Source organism: Schistocerca americana, chromosome 1 (assembly GCF_021461395.2).
Source record: "Schistocerca americana isolate TAMUIC-IGC-003095 chromosome 1, iqSchAmer2.1, whole genome shotgun sequence".
In the NCBI taxonomy this organism is placed as follows: Eukaryota; Metazoa; Arthropoda; class Insecta; order Orthoptera; family Acrididae; genus Schistocerca; species Schistocerca americana.
The window spans coordinates 509,553,043-509,579,959 of NC_060119.1; the positions used below are offsets into that span (position 1 = coordinate 509,553,043).

Sequence of the window (26,917 nt, forward strand, 5' to 3'; positions counted from 1 at the left end):
ATTATTACGATGACAATGTGTATTACGCTGTTGAGGTATGTTAATGATCAATAAGATGATGCTACCATAAATGAGGAATTTGATTATGCTACGTATTCATTTTGATGAAATATTGAAGAAGTGTCAGCGAATACGTATATGAATAATGAGTAGTGGTTAGGGACTCTGATTTGTGGAAAAGGATGTTGGAAACCAAGAATCATACTTTAAGAGTTATGAAATGTGTGTAAATGCGTGAATGTATCACAATGCCGACGAAAACTTTTTGAACACTGTTATATTCATAGGATTTTGTTTCTACACATTTGCAGCGCAAATTCTCGACCTGTGAAACTTTTTATATGAGACTGTCACTGTAATGCAAACTGGTATCGTAAATGTTTCAGTAAGAAAGTTAAGTGACCACCTTCACGTAATGAGTCGTGGGCACCCAGCTGCGCGACAGTTGCCTGGAAAAAAGCAATTAGTGTGTGCCTTTCAGAGGCACAGGTGGAGAAAAAAAAAGGGGCCATTATCCTCGCTATTGACATTCCTTTGTAGAAAGCATCGCAAATACGACATGCTCAAACTTGAAAACATATGATAACACTGTGGAGCTGTTAATTTATGATATTTACTGAAATGCCTAATGAAATGACGAGAAATATTTTATTGTCTATACACCTGATTATGACTACTGTCTTTCTAGTTGAGAGATTTTTTTAGTAGCTTATGAAATGCCATATGGCTAATGAATGATGTTTCATGTCTTCCTTTGTTCATTTTCTTTAATATCTAGTTTCTAGCTGCACTGCAGCATTGGTTATTATAAAATTTAATAGATGTACTAATATCACTATTTTCTGTCTACAGACCCAGTAACGAATACGTTTATGATGTACTTTCCTAGAAAAGAGAGCACAAATAGGCATTTCCCTTCACCGGAATTGCATAAATAATTTTTTTAATGACTTGGTAACTTTCTTGCAGAGTAAGTTTTTGTGATGTATCACTCTAGTGTTAAGATGTGACATAGTTATTAAACATGGCCATTTTTACTGTAATATTTTTTCTGCTTGAGCTATGTCATGTTTAGATACAAGTTATTGCATTTGCTGCTGCTGTTTGCCAGACATAGTGCTACTAAATTTCACTTTACATTACTCTGTTAAGCCAGTTTTACTACTGATTTATTTTTCTTGTTTGCTGCTCATTGCCTTATATTAGTTGTAATATTGCTGCTTGCTTTGCCAATTTGCATTTTTTTGTCATTGCTGTTTGTGTTAATTGTTTTGTGCTGCTGCATTGCCTCGTCCCTTAGTTTAGCGTCTGAGCTCAGTAGATTTAAGTTAGCTTAAGATGGGGTAGGGCATATAAGAGAACAAGTTGTGATGAATTGGAAGAAATGCATTGAGAAGCTATAAGAAAATGGTTTAGCAAAAAAAGTATTTTGAAAGAGGATATGAACCAAAAAAAGTAGGATTTAGGGACAACAGGTTTAGGTAGGATTTTCTTGGAAATAAGCGATGAGGTAAGATAATGGAAAACTATTAATGAGGTAAGAAGTGTGTGAACATATAAATACTGAAAGCATGCTTGGATAGAATTTTTGTGGTGGAAACAAATGTTGAAATAAGAGGAAAGATATATGGAATGAAGTTTTGGGGTGGACTGCAGCACCAAATGTCACACTGAAAACACACCCTGTCCTGTATTTTTGTGTTATTACACTATGTGAATTTGTGTTTTTCCTGTCTTAATGTGTTTAGCTAATAAGAGTTATGTTGTAGAATTTTTCTGATAATATGTTATTTTCTTTGTAAAGATGTTTAGACATTATTTATTCTGTTCTGTTTTAATATTCATGTGTGAAGTTGATGTTTCGAAAGTTATTCTGATCTTTTATGTATGTACTCATGTCATAATTCCTGTAACACTGATGTATATGTTATTTCGATTCTTTTGTAAAGCCTGTACTACAAATGTTATCTGTATTGTTTTGTACCTTTGTAATTGTATTCTTATGTTATAAAATTGTAATTGACACCAGTTCATCATATTATTAACTTGTAAGTTCCATTTCACTGCACACGTTTCTGTTGGTCATAGTATATGGACAATATGTGAGAAGTAGGGACTGTTAGTGTTTGCATGTGTGTTAATAATTCAGCAAGGGACTGGATAACAGCATTGCTGGTTCTAAGGACAATTCCAAAAACTTTGTGAGTGCACAAGTGGTGGTTATGGACTTGCTATATTATCCGCGAGACTCTTCAATGGTGATTGTGCACCTGCACTACAGTGGGTCTACTCTGTGATGACCTACCTACCAATATTCTTCAAAACGTCGAATGACTCTGCTGTGGCTTTGCTCTGTTGTGGCCCATTGCCTGTCTGCATGTCAAGAGTCAGCACTGTCTTTCCGTTGGAAGGACAACACTACTTCTTCAAGACTGCATGGAAATCCACTACTTCCATGTGCATTGTATTTTACTGCTCAGACTTTGAGAAAAACACTGCAATTTTACTGTGATGAATGATCAGGAGTGTCTTTATGGACTGTGAGAAAATTTTAGCTTTTGACCAACATTGTATCAATAAGTGTGTGCATTTGATATCTTTCTTATTGTAATTATGAAAAATTTTATCAAATCATTATTGGCCACTGCCCAAAACAATTTGTAAAATTTTTTGTGGGGAGCATGGGGGCTATGTAAGTAGGCTGTTTATGTTTCCTTATTGGCAACGTTACGTAGCGCTCTGTATGAAAATCACTGGCTGTGCTGTGTGCAGTCTGTGGCTAGTTTGCATTGTTGTCTGCCATTGTAGTGTTGGGCAGCTGGATGTGAACAGCGCGTAGCGTTGCGCAGTTGGAGGTGAGCCGCCAGCAATGGTGGATGTGGGGAGAGAAATGGCGGAGTTTTGAAATTTGTAAGACTGGATGTCATGAACTGCTATGTATATTATGATTTTTCAACACTATTAAAGTAAATACATTGTTTGTTCTGTATTAAAATCTTTCATTTGCTAACTATGCCTATCAGTAGTTAGTGCCTTCCGTAGTTTGAATCTTTTATTTAGCTGGCAGTAGTGGCGCTAGCTGTATTGCAGTAGTTCGAGTAACGAAGATTTTTGTGAGGTAAGTGCTTTGTGAAAGGTATAGGTTAATGTTAGTCAGGGCCATTCTTTTGTAGGGATTATTGAAAGTCAGATTGCGTTGCGCTAAAAAATATTGTGTGTCAGTTTAAGCACAATCATGTATAATTTTTCTAAGGGGACGTTTCAACTTTGTCATGTATATTAGAACTGTATTTAATTTCGCGCCCAGTGACGAAAGACGAACTTTTGTCAGGCAGTTGGCGCGACAGCGCAACACACGCCACAATTTGTTGTGGTGGAGTGAGGGGGGGGGGGGGGTGGTGGTCGGTTGCCGGATGGTGCTAACCGACCGACATCCCTACAAGAAAAGTTAGTCAGTCGCTTGGCCAAGCCCCTACGTCCAATACGTCGGTCGGTCTGGGATGCAAAAGTGAAAGATCTGACGTACACACTGTACGAAAGAAGAAGAGCTGCACTCCCCCGAAGGCTTTCCCGGAACTGAAGAAACATGAGATCCGCTGTCTACAACCTTCTGGAGCTCGAGAACGGAAAGAGAAGCGGCGCTCGGTTGTTAGTTCCTTTCCAGGAGCAGACACGCGCCACGTCATTGAGAGCCAGGGAAGTGCCGGGCAGCGCAGGAAGTGTTTCGGCCGCGCGCCTTGCAACATAAGAGACCGAGGTGACCGCTTGTGGAGGCCGCACAGTGCTGCTTGAGACGGCGACCAGGATGCACGCTCTGTGGCTGCTCGCGACGCTATCCGCGCTGCTGTGTGGGACAGCGCATGCGCAGTGGAACCTCCCGTCAAGACGAGTCGGCATCGGTCAGTATACCGCTACGGTGCATGCCTGGTGCACGGCGCGGAATGTGTAGCATAAACGTGACACTTTGTACGTCACATGTCTATCTTATTGCACGGTTTATTTCGCAGTGGTGGTGGTGCCCGATGTTCTGTTAAGTTTTCAGCTCGTTAGGAAGAAATACGTGGTTGTCCACCTATTCCATACAGAGGGCCCCTCTTGGGTCCCATTCGTGCTTTCCTTGTGTAGTTTTTGGATGTTTATGGTGTTTTTCGCTGCTCGGTAGTATATGAGGAACGTTGCGCTGTTGCAACAAGAAATGTCGAGTGAGTTTCGCTCTAAAAATACCTTAGAACATCGAAACTCGTCTCCCCTGTTGTTTACATATCTCTCGTACGCTGCTGAAAGTCGTAATAACGACTGGAATTATCAAGGTTGCCTAATAGATACTTCACTGCATGGATCTTCCTCCTGAGTGAGCACCTAACGTTAGCGTCTGTGAAACTGCTTGCCATATCCGATAGAAACCGAATGGATTTATTATTATTATTATTATGACAGTAACGCTTGGTGTCAGCCATCTGTAGATTTGTATAGTGTTGTTGACCGTTCGAGCTGAAGTGTATTCACGACGACACAGTGCTTTAAGGATTGCATTAGGTGCGCATACAGTACTGGGTTCCGGGGTGGTGGGGGAGTGAGCCAGGTGTTAAGTTTACGGACAGCTTTCTCCTTCCCCCCCCCCCCCCCCCCCAAATATAGCTTTTCAGCACCCACATTTCTAAGTGCCTCAGATACCTAGAAGCTTAATAATAATTACAATAAAATGTTTTACGTTAACAATTAGTTTGCCAGTGCTTAGTGCGAGTCTTTATCATAACTATCAAGAAATAGTTCAGAGAAATAAATCATATGAAAAGCATTTGTCCGAAAATTTGAGAGTATAAAATTGAAGCGTCCTCTGCGTCATCAGTATTTCACTTAGCACTATGACTGTGAACACAGGTCGGCAGTCTATGGACAATCAGGCATGTAAATGTGAAGAGGGTGGGAAGGTGTTATTTCTTTCAATATTCTCTGCTAGAGAAATTCAGTCATTCTTTCATCGTTATGTGCAGTTGAAGAGCGCGTTTGAACTTTGTAGCTTCGTCTGACAGCTTCCATTTTATATCCCCTTTCCCAAAATCATTTCATGAATTCGCTGTTTCTTGCGTTTCTCTGTTGACTGTTTTCCATTGGCGTTTTTATCCTTGTCTACGAACACGTGATTTGTAACTAGAATTTCAAAGTCTTTTTGGTCTCTGTGGTGTCTTCTGTAGCCTTCATCTCTCTTGAGTCCTGCTTAATTTCTTCTAAAAATAGATTTTTACCTTTTTTGTATTTAGTGTATTAAGTAGTTATAAATCTAGTGTTCTCAAGATCTGACCGTAGAGCTTCTAGCATCTTCTACGTATTGTATCAGTGAACTTGTCTATTACAATGTATAAGTTTGTAGTTCTTTCAGTCCTTATGCCATTTATATTAATGGGACTACAAACTTTGCTTAGAATTTTTCATTCTTTTTTTTCAGATTCCATCAATGTTTCAGTGGTCTCTTAGAGATGTACTTCCTGAGTCATATATTCTTTTAGGCAAAATAGCTGTCTAGTAATACTGAAGCTTCACATTATGAAATATCGCTTGTTTATGGTAGTGATTCCATGTTATTCTGTATGCTTTGTTGAGGTTGGTAGCTCGTTCTAAATTGGCGTTACTCAAAGCCAAAGCATGCTGTAAGTCAAGAGTTATTTAAGACGCACATGAAATTGTCCCATTTTTCGCTTGTAGCCGGTCTTTTTCTCTAATCGAGGGTCTTTCCCTTTGTCTTGCCTTACTCAGCTGCCTGTGGGTTGCTAGTTCTACGTCTGGACACACGAACCGTGTCAGGTTTGTTGACGTCAGCAGGTACAGTCAGCCTATGAATGGGCACTTCTCCTGTCTGGATTGTTTTCTGCAGCCGGCAAGCCCATCCAAGCGGCCTAGCCCTCAGTGCTGCTGAAAATTAGTTCGTTTTAAAAACAGCTTGTAATTTCACCAGAATGCCTGCCATTTTCAAGAGTATTAGTTGTTTAGTTACCTTATTCCAAAAAAAAAAAGAAATAGCGATGTATGTAGAAATATAAACGCTTGAAGTAAACTGTCCTGGGGGCCAGAGAGGGGAGAAAGAAGGGTGCGGCTATCATGATAACCCGTGACACCATTCCGCTCCTCTCTCCCCCCCCCCCCCCCCCCCTCCCCTGGTACTTGAACTGCAACACAAATACGCTTTACCATTAGACTGCCTGTGAGATGAACCTGCACCACCTAATTTCATATGCTAGTTCATCCATAGTTTCAGAAAATTTCCACTTCATAAGAGTACGTTCTGAGTGAGTCTCTTGTGAACATGACAGTTGTGGTAAATATTGTCATCCATGAAATGACTGTTAATTGAAATTGGAGTCAGCTTTGTAACTGCCGATATAAGTTATCTTAAATTTGTAACTGTCCGTGTTATTGACGTAATCGTGTGAGCTTAATGTGGGAATAGGATGGGATGGAGAGGCGGGGACGATTTGTTTCTATTGAAAATACTATTGTATTTTATTCTTTCCGTGGGGAGTAAAATGATACGCTGTGTAATTAGTTGTACTTAATCCAGGTCCAGGGTTTCACAGCGCGTCAAAATAAAAATTCTTCTTCGGTTACGAACCGCGTGAGTTGGAGTTCCCGTCAAGTCTTAAGCACCAAATTCTGTCGTCCTGTGTTATGTCTTACAAGCTTTCATAATGCTTACTCTAGAGTCTAGAGCATGCTGACTAAATATTAAGTTAACGGGATATCTAGAAGAATATGCATTTGGCTTGAACACACGAAATGTTACTGTAAAACATGAGGTGAAAAAAGGTGAGAGTAAGAAGTGCTTTTGGCTCTGAAGCAATTATTAATCTCGCGCACTTGCCCGAAATGCAGAATGGTATACGACAAATTTCCTCTCTGAAACAGACTAATTAAGCATAGATATATCTTTGTGCTGAAATTTTATGTAGATCACTTCTGGAATTTAGACTAAGTTCAGACGACTAAAATTTACTCACAGGAACTGACGAAATATTACCAAAGGCAACTCAGTGTTTTATAATATCGTTCCTCTGAATAAATGTGCCACACAATGCATGAAAAACACGCTGTTTCTTTTTCCTCGAGAGATTGATCACCCATCAGGTGTATTCGCTTAAAATTACTGAATTAAAATTTAATTTCATCTGAAGCTGTTTATGTTCGACTTTAAGCCACTTAAATACCTTAAACGCATTGTGAACGTCCTAAATGAACGTGAAAACTGTGCACTTCTTCCATAACTTGGTTTCTCTGATGTTTACAGCCCTATCACACGTAGCTGCCATTCGAAGCGACATGAATTTGTACTTGTGAGATTTTGCATTATCTGTAAGCCAACTCCGCAGATAATCGGATACGTTAGCAACTCAGTTTTTGCGCTAAAATGATTTGGGAAAAGTATATAAATGTCGAGTGCAAAATTAATATTTGATGTCAGGGCTTCCTGTTGACTGCGATTCGCGTAACTCGATGCGGAACGAAGTTGGAGGGGGGGGGGGGGGGGGGGGACAGAATAGTTTATATATCGCTTTCGGGATTTAGACCTGGTCCTAAACAAAGTTTCGATCCTACCGTCCGCTTTACTGGAGTTTATGCCAACTGCTATTTAAATTCATCTAGGTGAACCATGGACATGGCCATCGGTGGAGAGAATTGCGTGCCTCTGCGATACAGATAGCCATATCGTAGGTGCAACCACAATGGAGGGGTATGTGTTGAGAGGCTGGACAAATGTATGGATCCTGAACAGAGCAGCAGCCCTTCAGTAGTTGCAGGGGCTACGGTTTCGATGACTGTCTGATCGGGGATTGAAACAGTTGTGTAAGACTTCATGCACTTCATGCACAATGGTGAGGAGAGGTGTGACAACTGTCGTCATAGAATGGTGGATAGAAGCAGAAATGATTAGTGTACAAAGACTCACTACAGATAATGAAGCAAGAAGTAGCCCAGTTATTTGTGTCGAGAAGGATGAAGCTCTCTGTACTAAATCAAGATTGATGCTGTTGGAGATGCGACCATATGACATGAGCATAGCGTCACTTAGCAAACAGGCTCCAAATGTGAGTGGGCCAGCTGGCTGCTGATGACGGTCCTATATCGTGGCGGCAGAGTGTGCTCGTGGTAAGGAGCTGCTGGAGCCATGGCTCAGCAGCCATGCTCCATTGGGTGCACCAGATCACACCGTCCACCCCGATAGCTGAATGATCAGCGTGACGGATTCCCGGCTGGGTCGGGGATTTTCTCCAATCAGGGTCTGTGTGTTGTGTTGTCTTAATCATCATTTCATCCTCATCCGGCTCGCAGGTCTCCCAATGTGGCGTCGAATGTAATAAGACCTGCACCAAGGTGGCCGGACCTGCCCCGTAAGGGGCCTCCCGGCCAATGACGCCAAACGCTCATTTCCATTTTACCAGATCCCACTCGACTATTGGCATCTGACGGAAACTTGCAATTCCGTCGCCAAATTTGAAACCCTTCGGGTGGTATCAACACATGATACCCCAGTAATATCAACCAAAACGACCTTGCTGCACTGATAAGGTGAACATCAGAAAGCAATGGGAAACTACAGCTGTAATTTTTCCAGCGCGCATACAGCTATATTGTATTTAAATGACGGCATCCTCTTGGTTTACCGAGCGAGATGGCGCAGTGGTTAGCACACTGGACTCGCATTCGGGAGGATTACAGTTCAATCCCACATCCGGCCATCCTGATTTACGTCTTCCGTGATTTCCCGAAATAGCTTCAGGCAAATGCCAGGATGGTTCACTTGACAGGGCACGGGCGACTTCCTTCCCCATCCTTCTCCATCCTTCCTTAATCCGATGAGGCCGATGACGCCACTGTTCGGTCTCTTCTCCCAAATCAACCCAACTAAACTCTCTAAGTCTACCTCTTCGTTAAAATATTCTGGAGGTAAAATAGACCCCATTAAGAGATCTGGGAGGAGGGGAATACTCAGGGGGACATCATCAGGATAAACAAAACTGGCGTTCTACCGACCAGAGCAGGACCCTGAATTGGGCAGGTAGCTTAGAAAATTTAGAGAGAAAGGCTCAAATGGCTCTGAGCACTATGCAACTTAACATCTGTAGTCATCAGTCCCCTAGAACTTAGAACTACTTAAACCTAACTAACCTAAGGACATCACACATCCATGCCCGAGGCAGGATTCGAACCTACAACCGTAGCGGTCACGCGGTTCCAGACTGAAGCGCCTAGAACCGCACGGCCACACCGGCCGGCTACTCTCCTGGCTCCACAAACTGCAGTCGGTTTTTGGCCTCGTCAGTTAGCCTATTCCTCAGTATTGTCTTCGGGATCTTATTTCCTTGCCCCCGGTACATGGAGAGCCTTGGCAAACTGGTCTGTGTCTCATTTTTGGCCTGCCTTGAGGTCTTCGTCCTTCTGGTTTGTTCTGAGGATTCTCTCAGTTCTTTCTTATTCGCCTTTCTCCTCCCTCATAGATTGGTCCAAATATCTTTCGAGGATTTTATTCTCAAAAACTTTAGTTTTAGAGTTTTAAATACAAAATAAAGTAAGAGTAATGCATGAGTAGGTTTAATAAGGGATAATAAAGTAGGAATGCTGGTAAGCTACTATGAATAGCATAGTGAGTGAATTATCATAGGCCAGATAGACACAGAATGCTCGCGCTTCACATTAGTACAGGTTTATATGCCAACTATCCCTGCAGATGATACAAACTGAAGAAATCTATGAAGGGATAAAAGAAATTATTCAGATAGTTGAGAGACGAAACTTTAATAATAATGGACTAGAATACGATAGTATGGAAAGGAAGGAAAAGTAGTAGGTGAACATGGACAGGAGCAAAGTAGTTCTGTAGTGCTGTATCATCATTTGCTAATAGGTGACCCGTAGTGTCTTTGCTCTGTAAGGCGTTGAGTGGAGTTCTGCTGCCAGACCGGTTCCTGGCTGTTGCCTCACCCAGTTGAGTCAGCGCAGCGTCGTGTCGGCGACGACCCTGAGTCGCCTTGAAGCGCAGTCACGGGGAGCGACTCTGTTCAGGGATTCCCGGCGTGGCCTGCGCTCTCACGCATGGAAGAGGCGCGCATCGTCCCAACGAACAGTTACGAAAAATGCCGGCCCAAAGTTAACGCAGGACGCAACCGGATTTACTATTTCTGTTCAGTTGAGTTTGTAAAACATGGAGTGACAGCAACATACAAGTGATCTCATTTCATTTATTTATTCATCCAGGGATCGTCTTACAACTACATTGGAGTTATCTTTATACAATGAAAATAAATGGCTCAAAAATGTGCGTGCACGTACAATAAACTTTATAAGGATGGGACAGAGGACCGGCCATGACCTTGATGAAGGAACCATCCCAGCAATTGCCTGAAATAGTTTAAGAAAGCCACGGAAAACCTAAACAAGGATGATCAGCCACATTAAGAACGACATCCTTCAGAATGCAAGGCCAGCGCCTTAACAACTGCACTGCCTCATTCGGCAGGTCCCCAGTGTACAATGTCCTTTTGTTCATAAACACACTGAGCGAGGTGGCGCAGTGGTTAGCACAATGGACTCGCATTCGGGAGGACGACGGTTCAATCCCGTCTCCGGCCATCCTGATTCAGGTTTTCCGTGATTTCCCTACATCGCTTCAGGCAAATGCCTGGATGGATCCTTTGAAAGGGCACGGCCGATTTCCTTCCCCATCCCTCCCTAACCCGAGCTTGCGCTCCGTCTCTAATGAACTCGTGGTCGACGGGACGTTAAACACTAAATCTCCTCCTCCTCCTCATCTTGTTCATAAACAGTTTTGCGAGGGTTTGGGGGGAGGGCAGGGAAAGAGCATCGGTGATCGCTCCACTGGCTTCTGAGTGCAGATGCGGAGAGGAAATACCTTGCGTTTAAGTCGGCCATTCTGCAGTAGCACCAGGAGGGCGGCTTCTGTGATTCTCTGAAACGACAATCTCCTTCCGCACGGGCGTGTTTGCGTCATGAATTTGAATTCAGCGGCCCTGCCTTTTACCGATTTTCACCATATTGTGACTTTTTCAAATGAATCATCCGTTTGACATTCAAACTGATTCGCCTCCCCCGCCCCACAATCCCAATCATATGATCTACCATCTAGGAAACATCCGAGGGTCCAGAAGCTGGAAGAGAATTGATATTACCGAAATTTGCCTATCAGTTTTTCCGACTTGTTCAACAGTCAAATGGCCAGTGATTAGTCATCAGATTCGTAATTTTGACTCCTGTACGAATCCGCGATGAAAAAAAGTCAGTTAATTAAATACTATTCCTCAATTAGGAACTGGAATGTACAGCTACTCAAGGAATCTCCACGTGTTAGTGACTCGTCGTGAAAAGTCTCTAGTTTAGACTAGATTTCATAAAAGTGAAGCATTATTTAAAAATGTTATTTAATTGAAATAAAAGGTGAATCACCTAAAACTTGCACCAAACATATTGCGGAAAGGGAAAATGCTACTGATGTGCGGTTTTCGCAGGATGGATTGGTGGTGAGGGGCTCCTATTGTTAGCCAATACTCAGATTGTAATAATACTCAGAAAATGTATCTTTTGTGCAAACATACACCTTTTTGGAACAATACCCTTGTGGAAGGTGTGCTGTAATGTCACATTTTCGAAAATTCGTTATACTTCAGCTGCTGCACGAATTGTTTTGCTTCTTGCAGTCATTTTGGCACAACTACTAAACTGTATTTCTCATTCGCCAGTGTTTACAAATGGAGGTACGTGTGCAAATTTAGGAACTATTGCGTCTTAGCGCCGTTAATTGGCTTCCTGCACGTCGTTTTACCTTCTTTAATAACTTTCAGTCCACTACTCCTAAGATATTTTATTACGTCAAAATCGTGTATGCCAGATCGTGCCGATCATAGATAACTGTTTCATTCTTGTCCTCTCCACCGTGAAAAATTACATCCTACGTGTACTGAAGGAAATGCTATGTTAATAAATCCCTAATTATCTTTTGTACTTGGCCAAATACTTCGTAGTAACTCACATTTACAATCATTTGTTTCCAACCGTATCATATGCTTTCTCGAAGTCTATTAGAATACACAAGAGTCGCCAAATTTAAGACAACCTTTCTTCTGATAGTAATAATGCATTACATCGTCGTTATTCAAAACCAAAGAATTCCGTTACTCTCCTGACTTTTAGGTCTGTCTCCCAGAATTTCACTCTCTTCGTGGCCTATGATGCGCGAAGCTTTTCATGAGCTCGGAGGGTAACGTTGTCAGAGTCGAACCGATGTACCACATTTATCGCTGAGCGTGATTTAAATAATGATAGGTGGATATGTCTGTATTTCTTTTCCTGGCTCTTGCGTACTAATCACCCACGTTCACCATATACCCAAAATTACGACAGAGTTCGCCATTCACCTCTTGGTGGTTTACGAATTGCCATTGCGGTAGTGTACATGCCCTACCCAAACACCACACTTTACCATAAATTTCAACCCGTAGTCACCAAGTCCAGCTACTCTGGTTACTTCTTTCATCAACATTTATCCTTAAACAATCACTAGTGAGCATCGCCCCAAAAGAACCAATGAAGAGGTGTCACGTAATCCTAAATGTGTCCACCAATTTTTATCAGTATAACGGACCTAACGTCCCAATTGGCTATAACTTTACCAATCAGTGACTTGTACTCCTTCGACAAAATTAAAATTTACCGATGAACTGAATAAGGGCATAAGTTTAACCCAGTGCATAAAGCAAGAAATAGCTCGTTTCGTTTAACGATCGGACCTTAAAACATGGATAAAGAACAGACGTACTAAGGACCAAATGGTAAAGGGACATACTTAGTGTATATACTGTTGTGCAGTGGAATGCGCCCAGACTCGGAAGTACATAGGACTAGAAAGCTGTCATGATCGAACTCGGTGGCAGTTTACCATTAGTTCACGAGACTTGGTCAGTCGAGATGGTCATTTTTAAGGGACCACCATCACAGAATTAGTGTAAAAACAAAGTTGATGGCTGGGGTCGCACCGTCATTGTGAAAATACCTAATCCCCAACTTCGTAACTGATATATTTTCGTTCGATATTGTGAATTTACAACAAAATGTAGCCCTTCTCAGCTAGAAACGGTTTGTACGTCGCAGTGTTTTATCAGCTTTGGTCCTACCGAAAATGGCGTGCCCTTATTTTTCTCCGATCTTCGAACGCATTGAGAAACCCAGTTATAGAGGGACCTATAAATTAATATGGACTCAAAACTTACGGCGAAACATTTCTTTTTCAAACTAACAGATCACTGCCATCGGTGAACGAGTGATAACAAAAAAATCTTGAGTCGATTGGACATTTGACACTGAAACTTTAGGTGTGTGCAACTTACCTACTGAGCCACAGTGTGTCAGGAATATTACGGTCAAGCACTTTTCTCGGGAACACCTGTTCAGCCAGTTAACTAACAAACTGTTCTTCGGTGGCTATCTAAACGCATTTAAATAGCCTGTCACATACGATCAGGTTCTCGATCAGTCCTAGCGAATAGAAAACCCAGGCCAACCGTAGATTTATTGTTGGCACACGCATTATAAATGAACTGTAGAAGTTTCAGCAGCGATGTTTTTCCAGTTCTGCTTGAAAGCCTTTTCAGTTATAATGTTACTCTAAACCCTAAAAAATCACTGGATTGTACAAGTTGACGGGCTGCATGATCTACACTCCTCGTGCACACCGAGAAAGGTAAAGGTACTTCAGAACTAATTATATTTCCATTGTTAGGTCACTGCCTATCTGACTACGTCTCTATCAGTAAACGCGGTCGTCGTTGGTAAACATCCTGAAATAACTGTCTGTATTTCCCGTTATGCTATTAGTGCCGCCAGACTCGGGCACGCTAGTGTTCTAACGCACCATTCGGAAGGGCTACAAGAAGACTGCTTTCAAAAACAAGGTTATTCGTGTTCATAATGGTAACGGAGGGAACTGGGGACGGGGCGGGGACGAGAAGGAAAGAGAGGAAGGGAAGGTAAGAACTGTGGAGGGAGACCCAGCCATTAACACAGGGAGCAGGTTGAAATGGATGTAGGTTCCAAGAAATATGGTGGTGCTAGGTACGAAAGTTCGCCGTTTCAAATACTCATTTCCTTTGCTGGAAGAAATTTTCATCTGCAGTATTGCGATGGTGGCGGAGGGAGAGTTGTACAGTTTTTTTTATCTGGTTTCGGAATGTGTCCGTACAGCCATCTCAGCACGCCAAATATTATATTACAGTTGGTGAGTTGGTTTTGACGATTCATGATAGACATTAAGTCGCACACTTGTATGAACTTACATAGGCTTAACGAAGGACTGATTCGACATAAAAAAAGTTTCTCGATGAGTATACAAAAACGAGTAAACAAGACCCAAACCCAACACAGGATACGCTGTGGTGGTATGCTATAAAAGTCCTACTGGTAGCACAATAAGAAGTGATAAATCGCCGTTGGTACACATTTGGGATATTCTCTATTCATCTCATACTAATTTCTGTATCTAAATTAGTAATAACATGCTCTTTTATGTCCTGTAGGAATTGCTTCAAAAGCCGCGAATGGAGAACTGAATATTTATGCAAGTCTATTAAATACTATCTAGCCAGAACATAAGTTTACAACAACAAGACTTGTGTGTTACAGCCAGGCGTATAGATACCCCAGTATTCAGACTTAAACATATAGAAGGTACTTAGTGACGTAAATTTAGAGGCTGTGCGTGGAAAGTCAATTAATTGAGCTGTCGGTTTTCCCCTAACATTCTAAGCACCAAGAGTATTAGATTAGAAGCGCAGGAAGCTACATCTCGAAGAAGTTGCCACTGTTGGCGAACTCGTACACCAGCTTATCCGTTGCTATATCGTCGGGAGCTAACAAGGATTGGATGCTGCTTACAAGCTGATGGCAAAGAGCCCGAAATTTTGAGGTGTACAGTTCATAATACCAATTGCACAACAGTTATCTAAGTCGAATCCCAAAACCCTCTTCGGTGTCTCATTGTGTAATGACACTTCATACCCCTGACCGCTAGTCTCTTTCATGGGAGAGCTCGGTTTGGTGATGATACAAAGTGATAGCCTTTGTGCCTACGCGTGGTTTCACCTTCCTTTAAATCCGTGTCCAACCGTAACACCACACGCTTAACACGTAAAGGCACTTGTTACCAGTCATCCACTCGACAGAGGAAAACGCTTAAGTCATTGACAAACAAGGAAAAACTTTTCATATTTTGTATATCCGTTCAAATACGTGAGGAAAGATCAGAAATTTCTGTTTTGAGATAATGACTAGACAGTCAGACGTAAGGTACATCTGAAAATTTGCGGCAGCATTTATAAGATTGGGTGGTCTTTCTCGGTTCACTAGATCACCTTAAAGTACAAATGTCCGAATGAGGTGACTATATTACTTCTGTGGAAATGTGTATCCGTAAGTCCTGTGACCGAAGTAAGGGGAAGGAAAGCGACGACAGACCTTTACTGAACGAAGAGAGTACATTGGTTAACTCCGCTGATGGCTGAGAGAGAACTTTCTGGTAGGAACCCATGGACTGTGGAGAAACCATTCTTGTCTTATACTTGTCCCCGGGTACGCAATTCCAGCAATGTGGAGTATAGGAGGGTGGTGTTGGAAGACTGAAACTTAATCTGACTGATATTCGTGGTCGGATGTTCAGCTGGTAGGAACATTTCAAACAAATAAGTGTATTTACACTATTCTTTATCTCCTCCCCTCCCATAATAATCCGAAAGTATTGTATTTGTTGTCGGTGACAATCATGCCTTACGATCTTATCAGCTACTACGTGCTCGTACGTCCTTGAAAGATTTTTCGAATCAGACCACATCTAATAAGCCACCGGCTACATGGTATATTCACAGGATGCCATAAAACACCAATAAGCTAGTTTATTGATGTAACAACAAAGGAGCCAAAATCTCGCCTGGACTCGATTAGTCACTCGTTTGACTTCTGAGTATTTGGTGAAATGAGTAATGGAATTGTTTCTAGCTGGTTGTTTTTGGTATGGCGCTGACCACACGAGGAGAGCCCTCATGCTTGTCAACAGTTAGTTCATGCTGTTGATGAGTGCTAATAAATTGAGTTTGGGTTCAGCGATTATCCTGCACAGATTAGCTGATTGTGTCCACTCTGGATGCTCGAAGAATAATGTGGTGCGCACAAGCGCGTAGGACAAGTATAGTTTTATGCGTACTATAGAGATTTTCAAATAATTAACAGTTCAGAAATTTGTCTGGCACCAATCCACACGGCCATTTCTGAGAGAAGTTGTACAGGTCTGTGCATTTTAAGAGATCCCACAGCCACAACTCCCAGAAAGCTGAGAGCGTTTTTGCAATAGCAGGTTCACCATGAGCCTTACCTCATTCTTTGCGTGTGTTGTAGAGCTATAAACAACTGTCTCATGAATCAGTACTGAGAATGTTACGTACGAGTCATCAAATGTGTGATACACTTAAAATATATTTCGGACTACGTCATTCAGTTCTCAAGTGCTTTATAAAACAAGGAAACAAATCAGTACTCGCAATGCTACACATGCTACCAACCATGTAGAGATCTGTATTGTCCTGCAGTGTAACATACCTTAGTTTCTACGTCATTAAGCACGGTTAAAGTAAAAAGCCAGAAGTAAACATGCATTGTCAAACATAGGTCTTCAATCTCATGTTGCACATAATATACTCATAAGGCTCGGTTGTCAATTAAAGATAGCTACCTTCACCTAAGATAGTACTATCATATAACGTATAATGTGTATCACTGCGTCCAACGAAACAAGTGTCAAATTTAGAGGAATTTGAGATTTTTGTGCTCTGAGAGGAGTGTCAGCGTGTTAAATGAGAAGACATAAGTGTTCAAAAGGGCATTTCTTGGCTCACTTCAGCGATGTCCTCATTAATAATCAACCACCAATTTGTTCTACTAAGCAGTGTCCTGCTAGTCAATTACATGGATGCACAAATTGAAAAATAAGTGCTGTATTGGTTTTTAGGATTTTCTAGGACTTGACATATTGTTTAACGATTTTACGGTAGATAGTTGCATCGTTAGAGGCTGTGATACATACGTTACATGATTATATTGTCTTTGGTAGGTGGAAGCAGCTGCCCTTAGTTGACAACTGAGCCTTACGAGAGTATTACACTCCAATGTGAGATGTTCGTGGAAGACTTGATATTTGACAATGCGTATTTGCTTCTGACTTTTTATTTTTGACGATGCCTAATGGTGTAAAAACTTTAAGGTGTTATACCGCAGGACAATTTAAATATTTGCATGACTGGCAGTGCGTGTAATATTACGATGTATTGATTTATTCCCTTGTTAAATAGTACTCGATAATGGGATAATGTAGTCACGAAAAATGTTGTGTTAAATACAGCACACACAGCATAGCTGGTGCGTGACGTCCTGAGCAACGATCTGTTGCGCCGATGGCTCGATCGACAGCAGAGCTACAACAGGTTTGACATGATTTGGTAACGGTCAGTGTAACTTCGTTAATATAAGTGACTATGCGTAGTGATAGTGTCGTGAGAGTGGGAATGGCACTGAAAAGGGGCTCATAAAATATTTTATCCGGAAACTGGTATAGCCTACAGAAAATCGTAATACATACTGCACTTCTCACAAAATTTAATTTTGTGGCCGGTGATTCACACCGTAAGTATACCTGGGTTTGACACAATAATATTAAACTCTTGACATTTTACGGGATAATGTAGACGCCAACATTATTTTTTTCCAATCCTCGCAAACAAAATGCTGCTGCTTTGTGAACTACAGTGGAGAACAGATTCCCTAGTCGTTTTTCCAGTGCAGATGATAATGGCTTGATATTACTAAACGTAAGTTGGTGCATAAGTTCGTAGTGTTTCTTTTGCATGTTGATATTGCGATTACCATGGGTTTATTTATCGATTGTCATTTTGTATTTGTAGTTCACTGCTGCTGTTTGAGTCCGTCATTTTGTCGCTTCGAGATAGTGTTGTGAGCACTAGAAAATTAAGCACCAAGTGGAGAAATAGCAACATTTCCGACATATTCTTCTGAGTTCAATAGAGGGATGAACGCAGTGGAGGCAGCCAGAAACGACAGAGCATGGCAAAAAAATTGTTTTCTCGTTTTAAGGGATTGTTTTGACACTAGTGACTCCCCGCGTTCGGGAAGACCTTGGGGTTTTGACGAAGATATTTTAAACCCATTACTCCACAAAGATACATCTCAGTGTACTCAAGAACTGCTAAATGTAATGAACTACGATCATTCTACAATTGTGACATTTGCGTGCAGTGGGGAAGGTTCAAAAAAACTTGTTTATACGTAGCGCCTGCTCTAAACCAAAATTACATCTCCCACTACAAAGATCTGCACGCATCCACAAGAGATGTTTTGAATCTGCTGCAACAGCGACGGTGTGGTGAACTAGGAATTGCTTCCCCGAGATATCCATCACTGGTGACACTTGTCGTCAACAACTGAGATGAGTGGCGACGACAGCAAGACTGCGTGAAGTGATGTGATGCTACTTCACGATAACATCCGCAGGCATTCTGCTAGACATGAGAAACACTATCAGGAGTCGGACTGGGCAATATTTCCGCACCCACTGATCTTACGCCCTCATATTTTCACCATTTCCGCTCTCTGTCGAACTTCCTATCTGGACGAAAATGCTCTCCGAGCATGGCTCAACGTTTTCTCCGCCACAAAACCACGTGATTTCTACAGTCGCGCAATTGAAAAGTTACCCCAGTGTTGGCAGACTCTCGTAAATAGTGAATGTATTATTTATGAACTAAAGTTTCTGTTGTGTGTCTGTTGTCTTTATTAAACTTGGGGAAAATGCTACGAACTTTTGCAACACCCTGATACTTAACTCACGATGTAGAGACTTAGGCAGCTGTACACTCATTCAACCGACCTTGAACATTTTCTAGGAGCAATACCTGGTCGAGTGGGACCGAGAGGTGGCGCTTACGCCACCTATGGGGTTATCATCCAGAACTAGATTTTCCCGCGATTTCCTTAAATCAAGGGTTCCTTTCAAAGGGTAGTCATCCTTACCTATTCAGAGATTGTACTCCTTGTTGTCGACGGACGTTATTGTTAATCTTTCCTTCTTCCCTTCCTGAGTTAGTGTGCGGAAATATGTAAAATTATCTCATAGCCTCTATCGCGTACTTTTGCTTTTAGTGTGACCATAGTACCCGATGAAAATCCAGATATGACAGCCGTTCGAACGGTTCCTCGACCAGGCTTCACAATTGGAGGAAAACAGGTACTAGCCGCTTTGCCTGTATACGTAGAGATTATCCTGGTCATAGGATGACTAGATAGATGTGTACCGCTTCTTTGAACTGCATAGGACTGTCACTGATTCTTGCTTTAGCCTCCAAAATGACTTACGCTTGTTGGATTTGTTTGTGGGGTTATGCGAAGCAGATGGCTTACATGTTTTTGTCAAAGCTGAACCATGTCTTCTTGTAGTAGTCACTGAAGGGTCATTCAATGGCTACGGATGTAACATTTGTGCAGTTTACAATGGAGTATTAAGATGAAAATAAAGAAAAAAAAAGCTAGACTTGAAGATGACAGTCGTATGTACAGCGAAGGTTTGATGATGCGAGCTTTGTTGATCTGCCACTAAACAACGGAACAGGATATGTTACAGCCGTGACAAAACCTTCACCTTCCACGGAAAGACCCTGGAGCACGTGAGACAGTACGCTCTGCGTCAGGTGCATTCGAGAGGTCTCGGAACTAAATACGATGGCGAGGTGAGTATTGCATTCAAACGGAAAGTGGGCACATTGACAGTGTAAAGTAGTGTTAACATTGGTAAATTGCAGCAAATGGCTAGGTTAATGAACATTTGCTTCAACTGATGACGTAGAATAAGTAGCAGTCGTTACAGGCATGGCACTGTACAACGTAGAAGATCTTAACTTCAACTCTCAAAACGAGTAAAAAAACAGTGCTTCGTCTAGTCCACAGGGTTAGCATGAAGTCTTTTCCCTGCTTACAAAGATTTTACTCTGAAAAAGTGATACAGCTACACGGTTTGTTACAAACGGTAATTTAATTCCTAAGTTTTTTAAGGGGTACGCTCCCACATGTGCTCTGTTTGTTGCCCGTAGGAAGTCTAGGTGGTTCTAAATTTCTCTCCGTGTCACTACAAACATCTCTTATGTAATTGCCTTTATAGCATGCCGTATTCGTGCCGCGAGAGTCTGCACGTCAGAAACTGGTGAACTGAACACTTTATTCTTAACGTAACCCTACAAAAACGTGAAGAGGAGTTTTGTTTGCTCTTCAAGGTGGCCTTGATACCGGACCGTCTCTGCCGATCCATGTGTGCGGAAGGTTTCATGCGAGAACTGGCTAAGAAATAACACCCAGTGGGGCAGTGCCCTTATCATATTGAAGCACTACCCACAGTTGAAATTTCTGCAACTGAGGTACAGCGTAGAGTGCAGAAGCGTGTCCATAAAAACTTCATGACTTAAGCTGCTATTTGCAACAAACAGAATAGCTGTTATACAGCATAGTTCCTTGGAAATAAAAGGCGACGAAGCTAAAATTTCTGAATTCATAATCATTCAGACGGATACAGTCTCTTCCCGCGTACTATGCGAAAATGGGATAGGAAGAGAGGAGATGATAGCGTATGTACCCTCTGCTATTAAGTGCACAGATGTAAATGTGCTGTACGTGGCGCGTCCCATAAATGGGAAACATTTTCTAGACCCGTGTCAGTACGTGCTTTTTACTTTTTATGCAAGGAATGTGACTGCTCGCCATTTTCGAACAAGCTGTCTAACTCCGATGTATTAATAAATAGTTGAAGTAATTTATGTGCAGTCAGTGAGACGGAAATAGTAAGAATTAGATAACTGGATGATTTTACATCTGAGCAGAGTCGGTTCACTGTAGTACGTGAACTGAGTTGATCGTTAACTTTCAAATGCAAAGTTTCACTGAAAACTTTGAGGACGTTGCGATCGCAATTAAATGTGATTTTACAGCATTCCTGGATGTTGTGTAGTAATAGGTCTTTTTAAAGGCGGTGCCTCATAGCTCGTAAATATTTGAAAAAGTTCTGATTCATGCCTAAGAGCTGTTGAAAAATTTCGTTATTATACAAGCAGTTGCGATCCGCAAACTATCATTGTGCATCATAAAATATTTACATCATCTTACAAAAACAGCTGCGTCAGATAAAATCCGTGATTCGTCGCTGTTGTCAGATAGCAACATAAATTGTTTCGCCAGTAGTAAAAATGGCGATTTAATTAATATTACTTTTCGACAACTGTGACGGTTCATGCATGTTATACTGTCTGACGCTGTTGATTTTATATAGTCTTCTAAGCTTTTTGTAGAAATTTTATGATATCTGATGTTGGTCTAAGGACAGAATTGCTTGTATAACAAAAAATTTATATCGGCAGCTCTTGGCAGTGAATCACGACGTTTGTCATCTGAAGTACCCACTTCCAGTTACGTCAGTTTTACTAAAGATAGCTTTATAACAGTGCGCTAAACACACATCCAGTATCGCCACCACCACCACCACCACCACCACCACCACCACCACCACCACCACCACCACCACCACCACCGTCGTCGCCGTCCTCTTCATTATCATATGCTGCAATTGTGAATAAACACTGAACATGTGCAGCCAAGATTTAATTAGGAGCCGTGCCTGAGAATTGTTCAGCATCCGGGAACTTCGCAGTGCATGTGGAAGACTACTTTCTAGAGCTCTTGGATCCAGTTCAACGAGCTCTAGGCCGGTGTAATTGCTCTTTGATGCTTCTGGAGAAGTGGAGCGCCCCCTACCTGTCTACTGGTACACAGGTCTCTTCCTTATGGTGCCTCTAAACATTTAAAGACATTTTTATGCGTTGTTCCCATTTCTTCGGAACCCATGCCATGGCCTTTAAGCAACCGCTTTACTCGTGGTCAGCTTGTATCAGCGCTCTGCGGTGCTAAGTAGAACTTGTTTCACAGCCTGCGGACTACTGGAGAACTGGAACCGAGTCCCGTTGCAGCGTCGGCGCAACTTCATCCTTTCGTAGACCTATAATGCTTTCTAGGCATTTAGACCAAAGGAATGATCACAATTTTTCGGGTGAGGTTACAGACACAGGGTCAGTGAAAAAGGACTTTAGAACTTCGGAATGATATAGAAATTTATTGAGATAATTTACAGATACGTGATTTTGTAGCAAACAACCTCAAGTTGAGACGAGGTACTGGCAGAAGTAAAGCTGTGAGGACCGGGCGTGAGTCGTGCTTGGGTAGCTCAGTCGGTAGAGCACTTTCCCGCGAAAGGCAAAGGTCCCGAGTTCGAGTCTCGGTCCGACACACAGTTTTAATCTGCCAGGAAGTTTCAACCTCAAGTTTCACACAAGTCTAGTGTCGTTTCGGTTCGATGTGAATACCATTTTTGATGCAGCAAACATCCCACCGGTAATCAATTTCTTCCCACACTCATTGCAGCAAATTGAGTGTAGCTCGTGAAACACAGCATAGACTCAACGCAGTACTTCCCAAACAGTCTTTTGTCGAATACCAGTCCCGCGAGACGCACATAGTGTTGAATTTTGTGGACTGCAGGCAAAGCTCTCCCTAACCTATACGACATGATCAACACCTGGTGATCATGTCACAGTGAACAACCCATCTCAACAAAGTTATTGTGCCAAGAGTAAATTGTAGGCCTGCTTGGAGGTTGTTTAGCGTATTCGGCGCGAAATTTAGGCCGAAAATTTGCTGCAGAGTTCATTTCATGAAGCCAAAACACACAGAGCACACTCCGCACCAGTGAAAGTAGACTTTTGTGTGTGCACTACGCTGGTGCTCCTGGTGGCGGATTGGAGTACTGATGCACTACGTGAATATTGTGATGAACCTTTTGCATTTCCTTTATGTTTTCGTCTTCCTTAAAGGCAAAGAGACAAGATGAAGCGGTAGCCCATCATAGAGCCTATGCCTACCGTCATGTATCTTTTGACTTTCAGTTGTTAATAAACAGAGGATTTTTTTCTGGTACCGGTAGGAGGAAGGAGGGATTCGCGCTCAGCTAGTGAAAGAGTGAGAAGCACGTCAATTTTTTAGCGAGTAATTGTAGACCGCCATTTTGGGGTCGCTATGAATAAGTGAGGAGTGTGGATTTCATATGTGCACCGTTTAGAAAAATACAGTATTGTTTTATTAACAGAAAGGTCGTGTGAGTTGTTATTTCAAATAGTACAATAATTACAATAACTGAAGCCCACCTGTGTACTTTGGAAAATTACGAAGATCCGATAAGCTTAATAGGAACACGGTCAAGACTTCAAAGGTGAACGCGGCGACCAAACATAGTATTATAAAGAATGGTAAGCACAAATCTACAGCGGAGAAAGAAACTACTCCGCCCTGCAAAATATATGAACTAATACGGACTTATTTCCAGGCATAGCTCAGCTTATTGTGCTTGTCATTCACGCCGAAAAATTAATCTCATTAATTCAATACATTTTAAAAAGCCACGCATTTTATCATCATCTATTCCATTATTTTATTATAATATCTACCGGTTCTGTATGTCATCGTATCTCAATAAATTTCTGTATCATTCAAAAATTGCGAAGTCGTTTCTGACTTACCATGTATTATTTGAATATTATGGAAAAATGAAAGCCATGCGGACAGAAGGGTGGGTTTAAACGTCGCTTACGGGATTCTGGGAGTAGAGGATGCCCCCTGCTGAACAACGAGGGGTGTGAGCCAGCCGGCCTGATTGTGGTTACTAGGCGATTTCCCACGCCCATATACGTAATTACTGGGCTGGTGCCCACACCCTGCATCAGATACATGCTACTCAAACATTTGGAAAAAGTTCTCACACTTGCGCATGAGATTTACTGTAGACGCAAACAATGGGGCACACAGATTCCGTCGGGGTGAGTATTGGTGCCAGGGAGGGCATCTGGCCAGTATCACTAAAATTGACAAAACCTGTATAACATATGCCGACTCGTCCAGAAACGGGAAAAAATACAGGAGGCGCTGGAGGAGGAGGAAGCAGCAGCTTATGGAAAAACGAACATGTCGAAGTTCTAGTCCTGAAGTATGCAAAGTTTGCAGTCAGTCTGCAGCAGAATGGTGAAGGTGCCTATAAGAACTGTCCTGACTTCAGATAGGTGGAAGTATTTTTTCCGAAGAAAACGTTCTTTAAATTCAAGAACCGAATGTAACACTCACTCATTCACACACCCTAAAACACTCTTCGGAAGCTGAGGTTGACGATGCATGTTAGTACCAGCTGGTTCGAATCCCTGTAATCGAAGAAATTAAATCATTAAGGTTCGGACCACAACAACAAGAATTGTTGTGATGCACAATTCCTCATCACACACTCCGTACCATTGTCCTGGCTTAACCACAAAGCTCTCTAGCGTGTCGTGAAGCGAGGACGTGTTAACGCCAAGGACAATGATTGTCCTTAAGATGAAAATATAGAGTTCGCCAGACTATACAGTGTTGCTCGATTAGAGAGATGTAGACCAATATCTCCCTCCCTGTCTAATTTCGCGAAGGAAATGTTGCAATATACAAGAAACAACGTATCTCAATGACACGAACGAGAAACGCCGAGAAGTATATTCTATTTTTCTTCTATTACGTCAGCATGTACTTAGTTTTATAGAGAACTTCGACTAAATTTGGTGCTCGAGCTTTCATAGCATTACAGCAGCACAAAAAGCAAACTGACCAGCCTATCCTAGATACTGAGATCGATTAGAGTAAAAGAAATATGCCGACCGCAACTGAAGAAAGAAATATGTTTAGTAACGTTCCAGATTTCTCGTGGATAAAGTTTAATTACGTGAGCAGCAACGGTTACGGTATTAGCTAAAGGCAATTGTATAGGTCCTTAGCGACTGATGTTGTTTGTTGCCCGCGCGGAAGCGCAGAGTCGTTAGTCACTTAATAGCGACCTTGCACTCTTGACTGTCGAGAGCAGCAGCTCAGTCTCGCCTGATTAACATTCTGTTCAGTTTGTTTCCAACTCTGAACATATCTGAACGCCGGCAGGTATTTCGCAGCGGCGAAATACTTACGCGAAAAACTTCTTCCATACGCAGATCCTCATAGTCCACATTCGCAACAGAGATTTGAGTGCAAAGCGGTTTTAAGACGAAACCCTTAAAATCCAGTGTTGCATGATAAAGGAAATTTGCTTTTACACCATGAGCTGCATTTCTAATGCATATAATTTCCAGATCTCTATTCGGGCACATAGCCCATCAGTGGCATCTGACACAGAAGACAAAAACAAACGCGTGCGTATCGATGACGGTAGCACAAGAACATTTTGTATAGATTAAAGCAGAGACATAAGATTACTTCGTACTGTGCACGTCTACAGCAAACGATGTGTTTGTCAGGTGTAAAACCTTCATGATGGCTAAAAATAATGCAGAGCTAAAATACACAGAACCCCGTGAAAAAAGAACACGATAGGGCCCATTATGAGTCAGATCAGGGTGAAGAGTCTTTAAAGTTCTGCTATCTTCTTACCTCTAAGACCATAGCAAGATAGATCTGAAGGATGGGCTCAGTGTAATTTAATGTAGCGTTTTACGTTTCAGTCGCTATAAAATCTTACTTCTGATCTGATAAGTGTCTAAATATGTCATTTATCATAGCTACGTACCACAAACCATTAACATCAGACGAAATTTTTAAACTTTTCTTGGTCGATGTGTGAAACGTCTGTTAGGCCAAGTCCAGAATTGTCGAACCTGTTGGACGAAGACGTACACGTGGTGTGTGTAAAAAGGTACGTTGTTTGTTTGTAATTCATACAAATCTAAAGTTTTATTCCGATCTTGATGAAATTTTGCACACCTTATATTCAAGACAAGAGGGAAAAACGTTGTTAAAAAGCATCTCGAAAAGTACTTGACCGATGTACTTAGAAGTTCTTTGCTTTAATTTTTAATTTAAAATGGAATCGAAGCATAATCTATGATGTAATCGTTATTACTAAATTTTGGTTTGAAGTTGGTATATAGTAAGTCAGAATCGGAAGCCTAGAACATGATTTTTATGAATGCTGTAGGTGAAAACGTATTTATTGGTCGCATTCCGTTGACAGGCATTGATTCAAATATACCCTTCGATTTAAAGCGCTTGTATTTTCCCGTTCGGCTTGCATTCGCTACGATGATGAGATCCAGTGACCTTCAGCAGCAGATATTAAACACCCCGGGCCAAGGCAGCGTCGAGCACTGCAGTTAGTATTATCATCTTTGCGAAACTGGATCCTGTCAGTTATACCTAATACTTGAAAGGGTTCAGAAATAATAAACACTACATTCTGTTTGACGACGAATTATGACCGTGACGAAATCTTATATATTTGTGGCAAAACGGTGGCCATTTATTAAAGCTCATGTAATTAATTTCATATCTACAAAAATAGAGGCAATTTTCGTTCAAAAATACTAAAATTGCAAAACATCAGAAATTTACGCATAGATGTCCATTTTTACATATGCTGGGTCGATATGATGAGCAGATTCAGGTACGTGGCTGTTTCGTTTATGCGCAAATTGACTTCCGATGTCTTTGTAATTTTGGTTTATTTTTGTTAGACAAATTGCTTCCGTAATTTTTAGAACGGAAATTAATTACCTGATGTAAAAAAAATTGTGATCCGTAAATGGAAAAAGGAAATTTATATATTTCTTCTCGGATTATTGCGAAAGTTTTGCAACAACTGTGTCAAAACTCGAGATTTGTTACATAGACTCTTTACCCAACTGTGAAACTGAAAATAAACTAGGTATTT

The 26,917-nt window shown here is 41.6% G+C and overlaps 1 protein-coding gene across 1 annotated transcript in view; it reads left to right on the top strand.

Moving 5' to 3' along the window:
* Window positions 1-3,768: 3,768 nt before the first annotated feature.
* The window catches only part of LOC124604877 (serine protease snake-like), a 99,349-nt gene continuing 76,200 nt past the window's right edge, over window positions 3,769-26,917 (top strand). The window contains exon 1 of the mRNA XM_047136516.1: window positions 3,769-3,899. Coding sequence (XP_046992472.1) covers window positions 3,806-3,899 — 94 coding nt within the window. The 5' untranslated portion in view covers window positions 3,769-3,805. The remainder of the gene's footprint in view (window positions 3,900-26,917) is intronic.